This window comes from Moschus berezovskii, chromosome 21 (genome assembly GCF_049115385.1).
Source record: "Moschus berezovskii isolate FMDL1 chromosome 21, NW_MosBer_1.0, whole genome shotgun sequence".
Lineage (NCBI taxonomy): Eukaryota > Metazoa > Chordata > Mammalia > Artiodactyla > Moschidae > Moschus > Moschus berezovskii.
In genome coordinates this window covers 1,644,190-1,663,701 of record NC_142480.1, presented here as the reverse complement: position 1 = coordinate 1,663,701, position 19,512 = coordinate 1,644,190, and the positions used below count along the sequence as shown (strand labels likewise).

General features: G+C 67.9%; 1 protein-coding gene across 1 annotated transcript in view; it reads left to right on the top strand.

Annotated features, from left to right (window-relative positions):
* Window positions 1-17,657, top strand: part of KIF26A (kinesin family member 26A) — a 38,684-nt gene extending 21,027 nt beyond the window's left edge. The window contains exons 5-16 of the mRNA XM_055418644.2: window positions 3,823-4,012; window positions 7,703-7,915; window positions 8,648-8,741; window positions 8,946-9,208; window positions 9,661-9,820; window positions 9,938-10,079; window positions 10,400-10,562; window positions 11,105-14,207; window positions 15,421-15,626; window positions 15,717-15,737; window positions 16,099-16,249; window positions 16,415-17,657. Coding sequence (XP_055274619.2) covers window positions 3,823-4,012; window positions 7,703-7,915; window positions 8,648-8,741; window positions 8,946-9,208; window positions 9,661-9,820; window positions 9,938-10,079; window positions 10,400-10,562; window positions 11,105-14,207; window positions 15,421-15,626; window positions 15,717-15,737; window positions 16,099-16,249; window positions 16,415-16,596 — 4,888 coding nt within the window. The 3' untranslated portion in view covers window positions 16,597-17,657. The remainder of the gene's footprint in view (window positions 1-3,822; window positions 4,013-7,702; window positions 7,916-8,647; window positions 8,742-8,945; window positions 9,209-9,660; window positions 9,821-9,937; window positions 10,080-10,399; window positions 10,563-11,104; window positions 14,208-15,420; window positions 15,627-15,716; window positions 15,738-16,098; window positions 16,250-16,414) is intronic.
* Window positions 17,658-19,512: the final 1,855 nt, after the last annotated feature.

Here is a 19,512-nt window from a genome sequence, read left to right as displayed (position 1 = left end):
GCGGATGAGTCCTGGCACCCTGCATGCCCTGCTGGGCCCAGTGGGCAGTTAGGTCACGGCTTGGGCACGGCAGCTGCAGTGGTGACCAAGGGCTCCGCGTGCCAGCCCCCACACCCCCAGGGCCCTGCACAGACCGCCTCCATAATTACGTTTCTCTGGGGGCTCTGGTGACCTTGACTCCCCTTCAGAGTTCCTTTAATGCTGTGTAACATCCTTCCTGTCTCTGCAGTGTCCCCTCCCCCACACCCTCCTCTGGGCTTTTCTGGGGTGGGATGCGGGGGGTCCCCTGACAGACCCCTGAAGCTAGAGGTGGGATATGGTGGGGTCACCCCCTGGACCCCTGAAGCTCAATGGCGTGGGAAGGATGGCTGTGAGCCCCCTCGGCAGGGACAGTGGTGGGCTCCCTCTGGGCGGCGCTCCCAGGCACCCCCTACCCACTCCACTGCAGCCTCAGGGGCACCCCTCCTCTGTGTCTGCCCAGATGGCCAGGCCATGGGGCATCAGGTTGGCAGCCGGCAGGGGCCCAGGGTGGGATGGGTGCTGCCCGGAGGCCCCTGGCCAGCGGGGCTCCGTGGAGAGGTGTCCCTCAACCGCAGGGCTGGTGAGGAGCCTGGGAGCCTCGGGATGAAGGCCCTAGGTGACAGGAAAATGCAGGCAGGCACAGCAAGGGTCAGGACTGCTGGGGCCGTGGGCCTCGGCCTCGGGGGTCCAGTGCCCCCTTAGCTGCCCTGCACCGTTGGACCCTGATGGGCCCCTCCCGGGGGTGGAAGCAGGCCAGGCATGTGGGGCATGGCCCGGTCCTCCAGCTTCCTGGCGGCCCAGGTTGGAAGCTGGTAACTGGCCTCCACTCACATCCAAACAGACCCTGTGTCTCCTCAGGGTGAGTGAAGGCCTCACTGTCAAGGCCAGCTGCCTGTGAAATTACCTTCTTGTTTGGAAGAGGCAATTTTTCTCTGTAAAAAGGCAGATATTTTCCTTTCTGTATATGTGAATCAGGTAGCAGAGCCTGCAAACCTCGGAAAGGGCTCTGGGATTTGGTGAGAGGGCTGGAGGCTCAGGGCGATGCTTGGAGGGCTGGGTCCCTCCCTGCCTGCCTCAGCCATTCTCTCACTCCTGCCCACATGGCCCCATCCTCAGCTTCCCCTGGCTCCTAGGCCTGGGCCAACACCTGCCCTGCAGAGCCCCCTTGGGGTGGGGCACAGCCATGTAAGCTCAGGGCTGAGAGGGGTTCCTGTGTAGCAGGAGGCGCAGGGTTCAGGGAAGCCAAGTGTGGGGGCATCAGGGCAGGCTTCCTGGGGGAGGTGTCCTCTGAGGGTGAGAACTGTGGGTACAGGAAGTCTTTCCTTCACAACCGGGCCACGTGGAGCTACCCACACAGCCCCCGTGGGTCCCACCTTGAACCCCTGCTGCCCACCGCTCCCCAGCAGAGCAGTGGGTGTTTGTAGTCCTGAGTGTGGGGTCTCCTCCCCCATCCCCACTGCTCAGAAACCAGGTCTGCGACCCCAGCGGGCCGACCCCTGCAGAAACGCCCCCCACCCACCCCAGGCCGTGTGAGCTGAGACGCAGTCCCCAGCTGCTGACGGGCTTGTCCCGGGTGTGAAGGGGCCTGGATTTCATCAAAGGGGAGCATGCTGTCCCGGGGCGCTCTGAGTCACCCCTGGTGAGCTGAGCCTGTAGGAGCAGAGACCTGGAGGGCCGGCAGGCTGGGACACAGCCTCCTGGCTCCCCGCCCCACGGGGGCTGACCCAGGGCAGGCAGGGAGGAAGGAGCACCCGAGTTCGGTCGGACCACGGGGCAGAGACGCCGGCCAGCGACGTTCCAGCCTCCCGGGACTGGCGGGGCCGCAGACAGCCAAGGGCCCAGGGTCTGTCCAGTGGCGAGACCTGGGCATTTCTGGTGGGGAAGGACACCTCCCGGGGCGCTGCCGGAGCCCTAGAGGTGTCAGGGTGGGGCTGAATGAGGCCCGTGCCGGAACCCAGGCTCCCGAGAGGGTTATGGAGGGGGCAGGTGCCCCGGCAGGCCGAGCCCTGCCCTCTACTCGTGGGCTCCACAGCCGGATGGTGTCCGGCCTCCCCCAGCGCCTCACCCGTCCTCCTGGTCTCTACAAGCCCTCGAACCTTGGGGTGTGGGTTCTGGATGTCCCCCCCGGCTTGCGGGGGGGGTGCCCGGCTAGTTCCAGGAGGAGCAGGGAACTAGCTGTGGTGGAGTGGGGGACTCGCCTTAGCCGTGGCTGTCTGCCAACCTATCTGGTCACCCTGAGGGCCTGGCCGGAGCCCCCGGGCAGGCTGGTTCTGGGAAGTCCTTGTGATGCCCTTCCCTGATGTCCAGGCCGCAGGGCCCTGGTGCCCACGTGGAGGTGAGCCGATCCCAGGGGTGCACATCTGTGTCCCGCTCCCCTGCCCAGGCAGGCTGGGGGCCAGCCCACCTGCCCTGGGTGTCCCCAGGCAGGGCCTGGGGCAGGGCTGCCTGCTGCACTGCAAGCCTCTGGGTCGGGCGGTCACATCTTCCCGTCGGGGCGGCGGGTGGGGAGCTGTGGCCTCACTCAGGGTGGCTGGGGTCCAGGGCAGCACGCTGGACTGGCGAGGGGGCGGGGAGGGAGGAGCCCCGAGAGCTGAGCTGGATAGGCCCCCTGCCTGGCCCCACCCTGGCCCAGTTCAGCCGCCTCCCCGGACGGTCGTGCTGCGGCTCCGTGCAGCCCCGTGCTGCCTTCTGAGTCCTCGGCCTCTCACCCTGCACCTACAGACACTCTCAGCCTCCATCCTGCCCCGGGAGTGATGTGTGTGTGGGGTGAGGGCGGCGGGAAGGGGATGCGGGACCCCTCTGTCCAGGAGGCTTGAGGTTTAGGACACACGGGCTCAGGTGGAAACCGGGGGGCTACGTCTGCTCGTGGCTGGAGAAGCCGCGGCCCTCCCTGCCTGAGGATGCTGGCCCACTCACACGCCCTGGGCCCTCCCCGCCTCGCACGCACCGGCCGCCCCACTGCGCTATTAAGGAGCCGCCACGCACCGTAGATTACTTTTATTTTCCTGGATGACACAGCGCTAGGAGGAAAGCCATCCCTGGGGTCTCTTAAAAGACAACTCCTATTAAAGATGAGAGGAGTTAAGCAAAACGCTGGTAACTCCGCCGAGTGGGAGGCAGGCTGAGGGGCCGCGCTGCCCGCGGTGCAGGGCCTCCTGTCGGGAGCTTTGGAGGCGGACGGGGGGTGGGGGGGGCGGGGGACCAGGGCCCGGGCTTTGGGACGAGGAGGGTGCGTGCGGCAGGAGCAGGCCGGCGAGCCGGGCTGGGCGGGTTCTTTAGCCGTGAACCTGGACGTGCCCTGGCCTCCCGTCCCTTTCAACGGGAGGTGGGGGGTGGCTGATGGAGGCCGGGGCCCTCTGGACTCAGGCCCAGCATATGTGCTTCCTCTGTCACCTGGTGTCACCTTGAATGATTAGAGCATCAGGGCCGCTTGCGAGGGCCCCTGGGGGGTCACGTCCTCCCACGTTAGAGGTGGGGAAACTGAGGCACGGAGTCGCTCAGTCACCACGCGCGGGTCACACGACCTGTGAGAGACGGAGCCCAGCGGCTGAGTTGGGGGAGGACGGTGGAAAAGAAAGGATGTCCTCAGTGCAGGGTGCGGGGAGGGGCCGGGGTCCCGTGTCTTCCCGGGCCCGGTCGCCTGGCCTGAACCGGCCGAGCCGCCAGGGGCTGGACGAGGCTGCCTGCAGCCCAGGGGGCCTCTGTGTGGCTGGTGGGAAATGAAGTGCGGGCCAAGCAGCTGCTTGCAGGGCGGGGCATCAGGACAGCGCCGCCGAGTGCCCTGCCCCCTTGTTCCCCCAGGGCCGCCCAGAAGCTCAGCCTGGCCTCCAAGCGCAAGAAACCTCCCCCACCGCCGCCGCCCGCCCCGCGCCAGGCCTCCACCTACCCCACGGACTTCAGCGGGGTCCTGCAGCTGTGGCCGCCACCCGCACCCCCTTGCCTGCTCAGGGCCACCTCCAAGGCCAAGGACAACCCCAGCAGTGTTGGAAAGGTAGGCCCCACCCCAAGTCGGCGGCGACCCTGGGGTGGGACGAGTCTGGTGTGTCTGGGCACGTGCGGGGTTGGGGAGCAGGCGGTGAGAGACCCTGCTGCCTTCTCCGGGGCTGGACCAGGGGGGTCCGTGTCCAGATGGGCTGACCGAGGCCCAGGCCGCCTGGACGCTCCAGACGGCGGCAGGGAGCCTGGGGGACTGGGGGCGGGGCGCGATATGGGAAATGGGTGGGGGTCCCAACCAGCCACTCCCAGAGTAGAGTTGGGCGACCAGGGCTTCCTGGGACTCAGGGCTGGGGTCTGATTCCAGGAACCCCAGCGCCCCTCTCTGCGTCTCTCAGGCAGGGCGGGGGCACGGCTGGGGCCTCTCGGCTCAGCAGAGTCCGGGCAAAGCCCCGCAGCATCCTGACAAGGTAACGGGGAGGGCGGGGTGCTCAGCTGAGTGGGAACGCTCCTGGGTTCGGGGGGCCAGGCCTGCAGCATGAAGGGCCCTGCCAGTCAGAGCCGGCCAGCTCTCAGCTCCTGTCCCTTCTGCTGAGACGGTTTCTGTCCGGGCCCCGCCTGGGCTGCTTGTGACTGCCCCCAGGCCCGGGTCAGGCTGAGTGAGCACCTTGGCGCGGGGGGCTCTGTGCCATCGTGGGCGGGAGCCTGGGCTGCAGAGGGCCGCAGGGGGGGGGCAGGACCCCGACCCTGAGGATGGACACCTTTGGCCCCCTCTGCGCCTCCCACCCAGACCCTGGGCCCGGCCTCTGCAGCACCCAGAGGCCACACCCCCTGGACGCACACCCCTGGGCTCAGTCCATCCTGCTGCATCAGTCGCGCCCCAAGGGGCTTCTGCTCTGGGTCTGGAGAGGGAACTGGCTGTAGGGGAGGGGCTCTAAACACTCTGGACCTGGCTCTGACCTGGGCCTGTTGCTGGACCCTGGGCCCTGGGCCCATCCTGGTGGGGCCGGGCAGCTAGAGGGTTGAGGAACCTCATGGCACAGACCTGGCTTTCTTGCTGCTGCCCTATGTTACTTGGGATGCACAGGCCTCCCCCTCCCCCAGGGTGACCAGGCGCCCCCCCACCCCAAGTATTCCAGGGCAGTGGCACCCCCCTGCTCTCTAGCAGACCCCCACGACCGGAGGCAGGAAGTCCGTGGCCACAGTCCTAGCCCTCTCCCCACTCCCCTCCCCCACCGGGGCCCCCTCCCTGCCTCCCTGGATGATGTTATTTGCACGAATATCACATAGTCAGAAATGCCTCCTGAAAGGCATTTAATATTGTCAGAGAAAAGCAGGTAGATTACGCTCGATTCTTGACATGAACGGGCCACTTAAGATAATTCATCATCGTGTGGAATTACAGAAGACGCTCCCTCCCCCCACGCCCGGGGCCCCCTCTTAGGAGTGGAAGCCCTTTTTTATGCAAAATGCATTTTTTCCCTACCTGGCAGCTACTCAGCGGGCGCTTTGCAATAGCTGAACATTTAGGGGGAGATGTGCTTGTCTGGCGGGGAGACCCTGTCATTTCCCCTGGTAATGAAAGGCCCTCACAGACGAGGACCTGGCCGTGGAGCTGGCATGGGGGTGGGGACCGCAGCAGGGCAGCCCAGTCGGGCTTTTCCCCGCCAGGAATACGCTCCAATCTGCAAAACCCATTTGGCTCCTGAAGTGGCCTGGAGTTCACACTGAAAAAAAAATTGCCAAAAATTACTGGGACATGCACATTTTCATCTGCTTGGCAGAGGTGTTTGGAAATGAAATAGTTTTGTTCATGTCGTCGGGGAATAAAAGAATCGATTCTCGCCTAATGGAGCCTGGGTTGGAGGAGCTCAGTAGAGGAGTATTTCTCCCCGCGTCTCCCCCAGGACTGCCTCTCCTTAGCGGAGCGGTTTGCATGTCAATTTGCCACATGCCGAAGGGGCGTCTGTGGCGCCTCGCGTGAACTACCCACGGTAAACCAATTTTGCCGGCGTTATGTATCTGTCACTTACAATTAAATCCGTGAAAAATACTGGCTCTGAGATGAGCCTGGTAATTTGATTTGCACTGTGGTGGAGAAATCGGAGGTTTCAGCGGAGGCCTGTGTCCTCCTGCGGAAGCCGGGGTCTAGTGCTCTCTCCTGGGGGGTGGGGGGGCTCACCTGGGGTGGCTTGCCCGGCAGCTCTGAGCCCCTCTCGACCCGGGGTCTGTGTTCTCCGTGCAGGTTTGGGGGTGTCTGCAGTGCAGCTTACTCTGGGCTCTTGCATCTTAAGTTTCTGCCCCCCCACCCCCAGGCTTCTGTTCGCTTGGGGGCCTTGGGGCTGGGGGTCCAGCTCCGGGGGCTGGGCGTGAAGGCAGACGGGCACCATGGGCGAGCTTTGCATCTGTTTTTGGGTTTGGGGGACACACAGTGGCGGAGGCTGCCGGGCGGCCTGCTGGCCCCTGAGCTCAGCCGAGCCTGTCCCGCTCTGTCCACCGTCCCAGCCTGTCACCCCGGCCTCGGTCTCCCCACCATCTCCCCTGATCTCCGAGCTCAGAATCCCCGTCTCCTCCTGGATCCACCTGCCCTCTTCCTCCCTGCTCCTCGCGCTGACAGGCTTGCCTCTGGGTCCTGCCTGGTCCTGGGTGCGAGTCTTGCCTCCGGCGGCTCTGGGGTCAGAAGTACCGGAGCCCGTTCTCCCGCGGGCGGTGTGGGCCTCGGCCTGTCCCGCTGCAGAGCTTGTCCCTCCTTCATTCCCTACTCTCGCTGCCCGCCCTGGGCCGTGGGCCGGGGAGGGTGTGCTTGGGGCCCTGAAGGCCTCTGGCCTGGGGCTGGGAGCTGGCTGGAAGGGCCCCCTGGAGGAGGTGAGGCTGGACCAGACTGGGGCTGGGGAGGGGCCGTCCTGTCTGCCCCGCCTCAGTGCTCCGCTGGCTCTCCTTGGGGGCTGTGCCGGGCTGTGTGCAGAGCCTGCCCGAGCTCGGGAGTCGGGGGTGTGGGGAGGGCCTTGCTCAGGGGCAGCCCCTGTCCACCTGTGGCACAGGGGCAGGCGGTTGGGGAGGACATGCCCTCGGGAGCACTCCTGGGGCTCTGACGGGGGGGGGGGCCTGTGGGAGGGCCCGGGTCCTGCTTCCACTCCCCCCTCTCCCCTTCTCTCTCCAGCCTTGACTTTGGGGTTCGGGGTTTCAGGGGACCCGCTCACAGGCTGTGTGATGCAGGCAGGATGGTTGACCTCTCTGTGGGCCTCCTCCCTTCTCAAGCCTGCGCGGGCCTGGAGCGGGGGTCGCTGTAATGGCTGCTGAGGCCGGGGAACTGGCAGAGCTGGTGGGGAGCCCATGCAGGCGACTGTGCTCTCAAAGGCCCAGGTCTTGGGGCTTACAGGTCCTGGCTTTGCATCGGGGCCAGCGAGAGGGTGTGAGGACCCCCGAGTTGCGGGGGTGCCCTCTGGGTCCGGTTCTCATCTTCTCTCTCTGCCCACTGGGGCAGGTGGGGTCTGCTTCCTCTGTCTGCCTTGTGCCCCCCTTTGCAGGCTCCCCCATCTGTGCTGGTGTGCTCCTCCTGCCAGGCCTCCCTGCCTCCCTGCCTCGCTGACCTCATGTGGGACGTGCTCCCGCCTGGGGCTGGGGCGCGGATGCCGCATTCCTGCGGTGGGGACCCCATGCTGGCTGGGTCTGCTGTCCCGACTCGCGCGAGGCTGCCCCTGCCCTGTAATTAGCGCTGCTCAGAGGCCCACTCCGCCCGCCTCCCCAGGTGAAGGTCATGCTGCGGATCTGGCCTGCGCAGGGGGCTCAGCGCTCGGCCGAGTCCACGAGCTTCCTCAAGGTGGATCCTCGCAAGAAGCAGGTGACCCTCTATGACCCGGCCGCTGGGCCCCCAGGCAGCACGGGCCCCCGACGTGCCCCCACAGCTGCCGTCCCCAAGATGTTCGCCTTTGACGCGGTCTTCCCCCAGGACTCGGAGCAGGTGAGGTGGCTGGGCGGCCTCCGGCGGGGTGGGTTGGCAGTGCAGGACGATGGGAGATGGTCAGACCTGCACCCCTTCTCGTGCAGGGTGGGCAGGAGATGATGAGAGGAGGCCCAGGTGCAGGGGGCTGGGTGCGGCTGGGCAGACCTTCCCCGCTGGCCTCCCCGCCCTCGTGTGTGTTCATCAGCTCCTGGGCTGCTTCTCAGGCCCAGTTTCCAGAGCCTGCCCTCCGAGCTTTCCATGCAGAACTTGTTTTCCCCGGGATGCTCCTCTGTGTGTCCTGTGCATGCCGTGGTCACATGTGCAGTGTGGTGTGTGCCCGCTGTGATCACATGTGTGCTGTGGTGTGTGGCTGCCGTGATCACGCATGCGGTGTGGTGTGAGCCCATCATGATCACACGTGTGGTGTGTTGTGTGTCCTCTGTGATCACACGTGTGGTGTGTTGTGTGTCCTCTGTGATCACGTGTGTGGTGTGGTGTGGTGTGTGCCCAGTGTGGCCACAGTGGCAGTGTGACTTCTGTGTCTGGTCCGTGTGTGTTGTGTGCCTGTCAACTCGTGCTGCGAGTGTGCGTGTGTCTGGGTCTGGTCCGTGTGTGCTGTGTGTCCACGTGCAGATCTCTGTGTCCTTGGTCGTGGTGTCCTCCTGGCCACCTGGTGGACTCACTGTCCGAGTGTGATGAGACGGGAGAGGCAGGAGGCGGGGTGGTGGCCTGACTCTGCCCCTCCCGCAGGCCGAGGTCTGCTCGGGGACCGTGGCCGAAGTGCTCCAGTCGGTGGTGGGTGGGGCTGACGGCTGCATTTTCTCCTTCGGCCACGCAAGCCTTGGTAAGTGCCCCTGACCACTCTCTCTGCAGTCTCTGGAGGCCATTTCTGGGGGGGCCGGGGCTGGGCCTGTCCCCTACGGACAGTGGGAGAGGAAGCCCAGATGACAGGCCTGGACATCAGGCGCCCGTGGAGGGGATGAGAACGGGCAGCGGGGATGCAGCTGTCGGCCCGGCTGGCTCTGAGGGCCCATCCGCCGGCCCGCAGGCAAGTCCTACACCATGATAGGGAGGGACAGCTCGCCGCAGAGCCTGGGCGTCGTGCCCTGCGCCATCTCTTGGCTCTTCAGGCTCATGGACGAGCGCAGGGAGAGGACAGGCGCCCGCTTCTCCGTCCGCGTCTCGGCCGTGGAGGTGTGTGGCCGGGGCCAGAGCCTGCGGGACCTGCTGGCCGGGGTGGCCTCTGGCAGCCTGCAGGACACCCAGTCCCCGGGTGTGTACCTGCGGGAGGACCTGGCGTGCGGGGCGCAGGTACGCTGACCGCCCCGGGGGGCGGGGCCGCGGGCTGGGGCGGAGGCGGGGCCGCGGGCGGGGGGCGGGGCCGCGGGCTGGGGCGGAGGCGGGGCCGCCAGCTGGGGGCGGGGCCGCGGGCTGGGGCGGAGGCGGGGCCGCGGGCTGGGGCGGAGGCGGGGCCGCGGGCTGGGGCGGAGGCGGGGCCGTGGGCTGGGAGGCGGGGCCGCGGGCTGGGGCGGAGGCGGGGCCGCGGGCTGGGGGCGGGGCCGCAGACTGGGGCAGAGGCGGGGCCGCGGGCTGGGAGGCGGGGCCGCGGGCTGGGGCGGAGGCGGGGCCGCGGGCTGGGGGCGGGGCCGCGGGCTGGGGGCGGAGGCGGGGCTGCGGGCTGGTTATGGGGGCGCCGAGGGGACGGCTCCGCCCCGAATCACTAGGGTGCCAATCCCCCTGTCGGTCCATCTGTCCGTCCTCAGCTCCAGAACCAGAATGAGCTGCGGGCACCCACGGCCGAGAAGGCGGCCTTCTACCTGGACGCGGCGCTGGCCGCCCGCGAGGCCGCCGGGGGAGGCGCCCACGTGCTTTTCACGCTGCACCTGTACCAGTACCGCGTGGAGAAGTGCGGCCGAGGCGGAAGTAGGTGGTCGCGCGCCTGCGTCGTGGGGTCGGGCGCCCTCCGGCCCGGACAGTCCTGGGCGACCTGGGTCTGGGGGCCCTGGGGCTGAGCCTTCACTGCCCGCCCTGTGGTTTCAGTGTCTGGAGGCCGCAGCCGCCTGCACCTCATTGACCTGGGCAGCTGTGAAGAGGCCCCTGGGGGCCCCCCATCCCTGTCCTTGTCGGCCTTGGGCAGCGTCATCTTGGCGCTGGTCAGCGGAGCCAAGCACGTGCCCTACAGGTAAGAGTGGGCTCCTGGGTGGGCCTGGGGAACTGGCCCAGCCCACATCAGCCATGTCCAGTGTGTCCGTGGTCCCTGACCCCTCTGTGCTTTCTTCCTCATTGTGTGACTGGCTTTGCTACCCAAGGGCTAGCAGGGAGTCCTGCTGCCCGGGGGACAGAGGTGGGTGTCAGACTCGACCCGGGGGCCCTAGGCACGGCCCTGGTCCAGCTAGAGGCCCTCCTCCCTCCCTCCAGCCCTATAGCAGCCCCCACGCCCAGTGGTCCCCGAGCACCCCTCCCAGGCCCTCAGCCTCTGAGCCTTGTCCCCCTGGGCCCCAGGGAGCACAGGCTCACCGCACTGCTGCAGGAGACCCTGGCCACCGCAAACTGCCGCACCACCATGATTGCCCACGTGTCCGATGCACCGGCCCGCCACGCCGAGACGCTCAGCACCGTGCAGCTGGCTGCCCGTGTCCACCGCCTGCGCAGGAAGAAGGTCAAGGTTGGTTTTGCCTCCTGGGCCCCTGCCTGCATGGCGGTGGTGCTCGTGCCCCTCCTGCCCTGGAGGAGGCCGGGTCCAAGCCCACGATCGCCCCAGGAGAACCACAGTGGCTCGCGTTGGGGGCTGCGGTGGCCTGGGCTCTGTCCACCCAGCCTCGGGGAGGCGAGTGGCCGGGGCAGCCTGCTGGACCCCCGTGGCCTGTACCCTCCCCGGCCTGGTCCTGCAGGGCATGCCCTGGGGCCCTCCCTGGGTCCGGAGGATGGGGTTGGGGTGCCCTGGGGCCCGGGCCCTGGCTCTGAATCCTGGGTTTGCAGTTGATGCTCTGTGTGCCGAGGCCGTATCCTCACCTCCCTGTTACTTGGTTTACTGCTTTCTGGGATGTTGCTGAGAAGGTCCGGTTGTGTTGGGGACCTGAGACCTTGCTGGGGGCAGGGACGAGTCTGGTGGCCGCGCCGTCACTTCCGTCCCTCGAGTGTGGCGCGTGTGGCTGGGGGAGAGGGGCAGGTGGGATGCCGCTCAGGGGGGCCCTGCTTTGTCCCCAGTATGCGTCCAGCTCCTCTGGTGGGGACAGCTCGTGTGAGGAAGGCCGTGCCCGCCGCCCCCCGCACCTGCGACCCTTCCATCCACGTGCCGTGGCCCCGGACCCCGACCGCCTGGCCGCCAGCTCGCCTGGCGACCCCGACTACTCCTCCAGCAGCGAGCAGTCCTGCGACACGGTCATTTATGTGGGCCCCGGCGGCACGGCGCTGTCGGACCGCGAGCTCACGGACAGCGAGGGCCCGCCCGACTTCGTGCCCATTATCCCCGCCCTGAGCCGCGCCCGCCCTGCCCCAGGCCCGCGGGAGGCCGACCACTTCCGCTGCAGCACCTTCGCGGAGCTGCAGGAGCGGCTGGGCTGCATTCCCGGCACGGAGGGCCCCCCTGGGGCCCAGGCCGTCCTGGCCCGCGCGGGCAGGAAACCCTCACCGCCTGAGGCTGCGGCCTCCAGGACGCCCGTGGGCGCTCCGCTGGCCGCCAGCACACCTCACGGCAGCCCCAGCCCAGACACCCAGCGAGGTGTCCTGGAGCCCCCCAAGGCCAGCGCTGACCAGAGAGAGGAGGGCAGTACCAGGCCTGAGCTGCCCATGCTGCCAGATAAGGCCACGGCGGGCGGAGGCGGGAGGCTGCTGCCCAACCCGGCCCCACCCCCGCCTTGGCGGCCGGAAGCTGGCAGGGCCTCCGAGGAGCCTGGTGGGGGCGACAGTGTAAGTGTATTACGGACGCCCCCCGTGGGTAGGAGCGGGCAGGCTGAGCGCCCCTGCCCGCCCGCACGCGGCCGCCGGCTGGAGCAGGGCCTACTGACCACCACAGTGACCCTGCAGCAGCCTGTGGAGCTGAATGGGGAGGACGAGCTGGTGTTCACGCTGGTGGAGGAGCTGTCCCTGGGGGGGCTCGCCGGCCCCGGGCGCCCCTCCAGCCTGGCCAGCTTCGGCAGTGACTGCTCCCTGCAGGCGCTGGCCTCCGGCTCGAGGCCGGTGAGCATCATCAGCAGCATCAATGACGAGTTTGACGCCTACACCTCAGCGCCCCCCGGCGGGTCCCTGCCGGGCGGCAGCCAGAGCTCGTCCTGCACCTCAGCGCCCCCCGGCGGGTCCCTGGCCGGGGCGGCCTGGGCGGGCGGCAGCCAGAGCTCGTCCTGCACCTCAGCGCCCCCCGGCGGGTCCCTGGCCGGGGCGGCCTGGGCGGGCGGCAGCCAGAGCTCGTCCTGCACCTCAGCGCCCCCCGGCGGGTCCCTGGCCGGGGCGGCCTGGGCGGGCGGCAGCCAGAGCTCGTCCTGCACCTCAGCGCCCCCCGGCGGGTCCCTGGCCGGGGCGGCCTGGGCGGGCGGCAGCCAGAGCTCTTCCGGCAGCTCCTGGCTCAGCGCGGTCAGCGTGTGCACGGCTGATGGTCTCGGCCCCACGCCAGCGGGCCCCCCGGACCCCGTTGGCTCTGAGGTGCTGGCAGGGCCCCCCTCGTTGGGTTCCTCCGTCCTAGATGGCGGGTCCCCGGAGGACAGTGGCCTTCAGCGCTCAGAGCGTGGCAGACTGGACAGTCCCGGGCCCGCCCGGGGTCCTCGTCCCGCGGAGGAGGTTGTGGCAGCCCCCAGTCGATATGGCCGGGAGCCGTCTGCTGTGTCTCCCCGGGGGCTGGCTCCCCCCCAGACCCTCCACTCCAGCCTGCCCCGCACACCGAGGACTACCTCTGCGACCGGTCGCGTGGGCTGCCCCCACTTGGCTGCGGGCCCGCCTGGCCCAGGAGGCCTCTTTGAGGACCCTTGGCTGCTCCGGGCCGACGACTGTGGCCCGCCACCCCTGGCTTCAGCCGGCAGGGCCCCCAGCCCAGCCCCGACGCTGGCTTGTGCTCGCAGGGTGGTGGATGGCTGTGAGGTGGGCCAGGCGGCCCACAGGCCGGAAGTCGTGGCCCCGATCCCACCCCTGCGGAGGGGGGCCACCACGCTGGGGGTGAGCACTCCCTCCGCCTCCTTTGGGGATGCCCAGGCGGAGGCAGCGGCCTGCCTGGGCAGCCCCAAGGCCACCCCTGCCAGCAAGAAGAGTGCGGCTCCCAAGGGGGGTTTCTGTGCGAGGCCTGGAGGTGTGGCGCCCCCAGCGCCCCCCGTGCGCAAGTCCAGCCTGGAGCACAAGAATGGCCCGGGGCCGTCCTCTCCGCAGGCCGGGAGCCCGGCTTGGCCCGGAGCTGCTGCCTTCCTCCGAGGGGACGGGGAGGCCAGGCCTGGTGGCCGGGCTGACCACTCCATCCCAAGGGCCACATCCAGCCTGAAGTCCCGGCCTGGCAAGGCAGAGGCAGCGTGCCGACCTGCCACCCACGGGTCTCTGGAGCGCTGCGAGGGCCTGGCACATGGCAACAGCAAGGCCAGGGAAGCCCCTGGCCGGCTGGCCCGCACTGTGCCCCGGCTGGGTGTGCCACCCACCAGCCCCATGCCCGGGCCCGCACCTGCCTGTAGGAGTAGCCCCGCAAAGGGTGCGGGGGCCCCCAAGGCCCCCAGCAGCGGGAACAAGGGCCGTAGCTTAGCTGCCGGCGGGCCCCGGGCCCTGGGCTCTTCGGCGAAGCCACTGGCCCCCACGGCAGGGAGGGCCCCTTGTGGCCCCATGATGGGCCCTAGGCCAGCCCCGCGGGCAGCGCCGGGCGTCGGGGCCAAGGCCAGCCGGGGCACCATCATGGGCACCAAGCAGGCGCTCCGGGCCACCCACAGCCGCGTGCACGAGCTGGCGGCCGGGGGTGCCCACAGCCGCGGAGGCCCCTCCTGGGGCTCAGCCGACTCAGACAGCGGCAATGACAGTGGTGTGAACGTGTCGGAGGAGCGGCTGCCCGCCGGCCCGGCGCTGCCCTCGCCGTACAGCAAGGTGACAGCGCCCCGGCGGCCGCAGCGCTACAGCAGCGGCCACGGCAGTGACAACAGCAGCGTGCTGAGCGGGGAGCTGCCGCCCGCCATGGGCCGCACGGCGCTCTTCTACCACAGCGGTGGCAGCAGCGGCTACGAGAGTGTCCTGCGGGACAGCGAGGCCACGGGCAGCGCCTCCTCAGCCCCAGACTCCATGAGCGACAGCGGGGCTGCCTCCCCGGGTGCCCGCTCCCGGACCCTCAAGTCCCCCAAGAAGAGGGCCACAGGTGGGTGTCCGTCTCGGCCGCGGGCTCCCTTTTACCACCGGGCACCCCCTTGTCATGGTCCGGGCATGGGTTGGAGAAGAATTTTCAGATGTCAGAAAAAGAGGGAAATAAAGTATTAGAGTGGGAGACACTGTTAGAACAGCGGGCGGGCTCAAGGGAGAACCGACGTTGAACAGGGGTCCTTAGTTTGCTTTTATACCCAGGGTACAGGGAGTGGGATGGGGGTCTTGCGGGTCGATTGCTGATTGGATGAGGTGTGTATACCGGGTGGGGAAGGGTAGGGCAGATACCTTCTCCCTACGGCCTAGGAAGGAGACAGGCTATACTGCTCCATTAACAGTGACACCTTTGGGGAGGGAAGGGTGATGAGGGTCTGCTATTTTGGTTCCTGCGTTCCCAGACCCTCCTGGGTTTTATCTGCCCTTCCGTCCGTGGGCCACCACACCCTTGATGGGTTCAGACGCAGGCCGAGGGGATAGGCGTGCCCCGCCCTCTGCGGTTTGTAAGCGCAGCCCACGTGTGCCCTTCTCTGCCCCTCCGTACTGCCCCCATGCTGCTCCCCGTCCTGTTGGAGCTGGCGAGGATGGGCCCCCCGAGGTCGCCCTGCTGAGGTGTGCGGGGCTGGGAGAGGATGGGGGATTTGGTAGCCTGAAAGCCCTGTATCCATCCCCTGGACCCCCGTCTCTGTGGACCTGGCTAGGGTGGGCTGTTTTGCAGGCTGAGGGTGGCTGGGGGATTTGGGGTGGACGCTTTCTGGGGCGTTGTGAGTGAGGCATGCAGGCTCTGAACGAAGGTGCGTGGGAAAGCCAGAGGCTGGCAGGGGTGGTAGAGAGGGGTGTCCCGGGAGACGTGGAGGCGCCAGTGTGGGCCTGGCTTCCGGGTCTGTCCGGGGGCAGTGGGAGTAGAGACGCCTGGGAATTAGGAGGCTGTGCGGCCCGTTAGGGTGTTCAAGGGTGACCGCCAGAGGTCAAGGGTTGTGGCCTTGAGGCTATGCCGTGCAGGGAGGCTGGTGTGGCTGTCCAGGCGGGAGGTGCTGGGGGGCGTCTGGAGTCCCGTCTGTTCCATGGGGCAGGGCTGGTCAGGGTTTCTGGCCAGCACTAGGCTGAGCATTTCGGGATTGGGCCCCTGGGGGCTCTGCCCGTCAGAGCCACGGCCAGGCTGGGGGGCTGGGGGTCTGGCCTCTGCACGCCCAGCGCCTGGCTGTCTGTTCCAGGTCTGCAGCGGCGTCGGCTGATCCCGGCCCCCCTGCCCGATGCCGCCGCCCTGGGCCGCAAGCCCAACCTCCCGGGGCAGTGGGTGGACCTGCCCCCGCCCCTGGCTGGCACGCTGAAGGAGCCCTTCGAGATCAAGGTGTACGAGATTGACGACGTGGAGCGCCTACAGCGGCGCCGTCTGCCCCCCGGGGAAGGCTCAGCAGAGGTGGGGCAGCGGGGGTGTGGCTGGGAGGGCAAGGGGGCTTCTCAGTGCGACCTGCAGCCCGCCGACCTCACCTTCCCCTCTCGTCCACAGCCTTCCCACAGCTTGGAGAAGGTAGGAACGGCCCCTCTGGGCCTGAGCCCCTGGCAGTGGAGGGGTCCTGTGGCCACCTCCCTTGTGCCCTGGAGTTGCGCTGGGTGAGGGGCCTCCCCTAGCCACAGCGCTCATCTTGGGCCTGGGTCCCAGGCGGGCACAGGCGGCCTTGGGGGCCCGTGATCTGAGCTCCACGGAGGTGGGGAGTGGGGCAGTGAGAGAGGGGCAGGGCCTAACCCCTGCCCACCTTGGAGGCCCCACCGTGCGCCTGTCCAGGCCTGGAGGATGGAGCGGGGCTCGGGTCGAGGCTGGGGTGCCAGAGCCCTGGGGAGCAGGCCGTCATCCGTGCCTGAGCCCCCCACGCCCCCACCCCCGTGCCCAGGGTCCAGTGTGTGTCAGTGCCAGGCTGCGGCTGGCCGAGCGCAGGCTGCAGCGGCTACAGGAGGTGCAGGCCAAGCGGGAGCTGTTGCGTGGGGAGCTGGCCGAGACCCAGGGCCGGCTGATGCTGGAGCCAGGCCGCTGGCTGGAGCAGTGTGAGTCCCCCAGCCCCGCCCAGCACCCGGTCTGGCCACTTCACCCTGGGCCCGGGGGGCAGGGGGCAGACCTGGAGGCTGGGAGGGGGAGGGGCGTCTCCTCGGCCCTGTGGGGACCCCGGCCTGACTGGCTGTCCGCTGTCGCCACCCCCCCACCCCCCGCAGTCGAGGTGGACCCGGGGCTGGAGCCTGAGTCGGCCGAGTACCTGGTGGCCCTGGAGCGCGCCACGGCCGCCCTGGAGCAGTGCGTGAACCTGTGCAAGGCCCACGTCATGATGGTCACCTGCTTTGACATCAGCGCGGCCGCCCCCGCTGCCGCCCCGGGGCCCCAGGAGGTGGACGTCTGAGGCTGGGCCACGGCCCCCGGGGGAGGGGACGGGGCCTCAGGGGCTCGAGGACCGGACATGGGATGGAGCCAGGATGTGCTGGTGGTCGGAGGGATGAGGATGTGAAGGGTCCCTTGGGGGACGGAGCTGGGCAGGGGGGTCTTGGAGGCCAGGGAGAGTGAGGGACGGGAGGGGCCGGCCGAGCCCGCGGGCGGAGGAGCAAGTGTGTAGGACACGGGAGGACTGTGACGCAAGTGCCTTTTACTCTTGGACTGGGTTTCTCTCTTTTCTGCGTTTGGTGCTAAGGACTCGAGACACCAGCATACAGCGCGCCCCTGGGCGGTGCCTGTGGCCGTCCGGGGCCGCTGGGCCGGCTGTCGGCTCGGACCACGCCTTGTGTACAGCTGAGCGATTCTGTGCTGCAGAGCTGCCCTGGCCTCGCCAGGCTCTGCTTTAGCTTCAGGGTTACTTGTCCTTCATAGCTGTTTGCTCTCGACAGAGCCGGCCTTATGGGTCTGCAGACCCCTGTGTGTTCTCTCTGCTGATCTCGGGTCGAGCCTGGAGCGGGTAGGTCTTCCGGGCGGGGGTGGCTGACTCTCACTCCCCGGGACCTGCCCTGTCCTGATGTTGCCAGGAGGGCAGCGTCCAAGGGCTGAACTGAAGGCACCTGGCGCCTTCTTCCACGGCAGGAATTCTTACCAAAACCACAAGCAAAAAAACAAAACGGACCAACACACACACAGAAATTGGGGGATGAGGGTTTGTGAAGGTTTCGTTAGGTTCGTATTTTTGTATCATTTTGCCTGCAAGTGCGGGATTTGCAGTGGGGACTTGAAGACAAATCACCTATGTTTTTATGGTTTTCTATGGAAGGTGGCACCGTGGCCAGGCTCTTTCCGGGGGGCAAGCGTCCTTGGGAGGCCCTTGCACACCGGGTTGAGCCTGCTAACAGGAGCAGGATGTTCCCATCACAACGGGTTCTTTTTTCTGACCGTTGTGGGTTTTCTAGGGTCGTCCGAATCTTTGTACAAATGTGTAGATAACAGCTCACTGCAGCTCTTATTTGTGAATAAAAGATGCGTCCCTTGTTCATGAGGCTCCTGAGTCCATCTGGTGCGCCGTCCTCCAAGGGTCCCGGGGCGAGGTGGGGCGAGGAGGCTGTGGGGGGCCCCTCTCATCCGCAAACCCCACAGTGAGGGGCCAGCCATAGGCAAGAGGGCGCTGATGGGGAGGAGGTCCTGCTGCAAGCCCGGGGCTCCAGCCCCTACCTGCACTGTCCCTGCTCCCAGCCCCTTTGTCTCTCAGGGAGCCGGGGGTGGAGCCTGGGCCGACAAGAAACAGCACTTTCTAGGGGGTCCCTGGCCTCTTCCCAGAGGCTGTGTTAACTGGGAACCCTGGCAGTGGCGAGGAGGAGCCCCTCGGGGACACCCAAGCTCCTTCCTTTGCCCCCTGCCTCCGCACCCCACCTGCCTTTCCAGAATACAGACACCCGGACACTGCATGGGGTCAGGGTCCAGGACCCCCGACCGGCAGGAGCCCCTCGCTCCCTGCTCTCCATGCCTCTCCTGTGCCCCGCCGCCCTGGGTGCTCCCTGGCGGCTGCGCCCATCCCGTCTGGGTGCCCCCACCCCACGCACCCACGCGGGCACCTGGAGGCCCCTCCCAGCCCGCCGGGCCCCTCGCAGACACTATGCCCGGGATCCAGCCCCCGCAAACAGCCAGTGTGGGGCCCACTGCTCCGCGGCCTTGCTGTCCCGGTGCAGCCCCCACCCGGGGCGTCCTGTGTGCGCTCTCCGCCTGTCTCCCAGCGTCGTGGGGGCCCCCGGGGGCGTGGTGGGTGACTCACTGTTGCTCCCCTCATCAGGTGCAGGGCTGTGCCCCGTGGGCCTCGGGGCACAAGCTGAACAGACGCAGGAGCCGGTGGTTGATCGCGGCCTCTCCCCGAGGAGGGTCCAGCGGCCCCGAGCTCTCCAGACTCTGCAGGCCCCTCCCCATCATTAAGCGGGACTGGTGCTTCCTGTGGGCCCTGATCCAACGCAGGGGCGCCTGTACCAAGCCCCTGCCCCAGGCTGCCTCCTCACTCTCTGCTGTCGATGGCACTGGGACCCCTGGGATCGGGGTCACACGTCGGCCAGGAGGTTGGGGGACTCTGGACGCCCACCCCGCTCCACGCCCTGTAGGTGTCTGTTCTGGGGTCAGGTCTGGTTCCCAGAGGGACCCAGGCAGGCACCTCCCAAGCTGCTTCTCCATCACTGAATTTGGGGGTCGTGGGGGGACTCAGGGTGGTGTGGGGGCCTTGCTGGTTAGGCCCCTTCCTTCTGCACAAACCCCTCCTCCCCCCACCCCACCCTCAGTCACTGAGGGGCCCAGAGCCTGCTTTCCACCAAGACCCCCCCCCAGTTCCCTACCCCAGCACCCGTCCTGGGTGGGGTCTTGGGTGGAGCCGGCCGAGGCTGGGGCAGGTTACCTTCGGGGCTGGTGGAGCCCACTTCCCACAGTCTGGGAGAGGCTTGTGAGGCAGTGCCTGCCTTTCCTGGAGTGGGGGAGCCCCCCATCCTGGGGCCAGCCTGGGAGCCTGGGCAGCCTTTTATCTGGTCATCAAAGCCGTCAGCCCTGTCATTACAGGCAGGGAGCAGCTGAGGATAAGACGCCCATTTTATGGATGGGAAGGCGGGGCCGCCTGGACCCAGCTGCCCCCGGAAGGCTGTGGGCACCCCGCTCATTCAACACCTGGGGAAGCCGAGACCCAGGGTGGGCGGGGCTTCCCAGGTGTCCCCACTTCTGGGAAGGGAGGCAGGGCTGGGAAGAGGGCCGCTCCCAGTGGAGACAGGGATCAGCCAGGCCTGGGAGCCAGGGCCCCCCAGGGAGGCGTCTCTCACGGCTTCTGAGGCCTGCTCCCCGGGCAAGGTGCCCGCCTGACTCACCCTGCGAGTCCAGG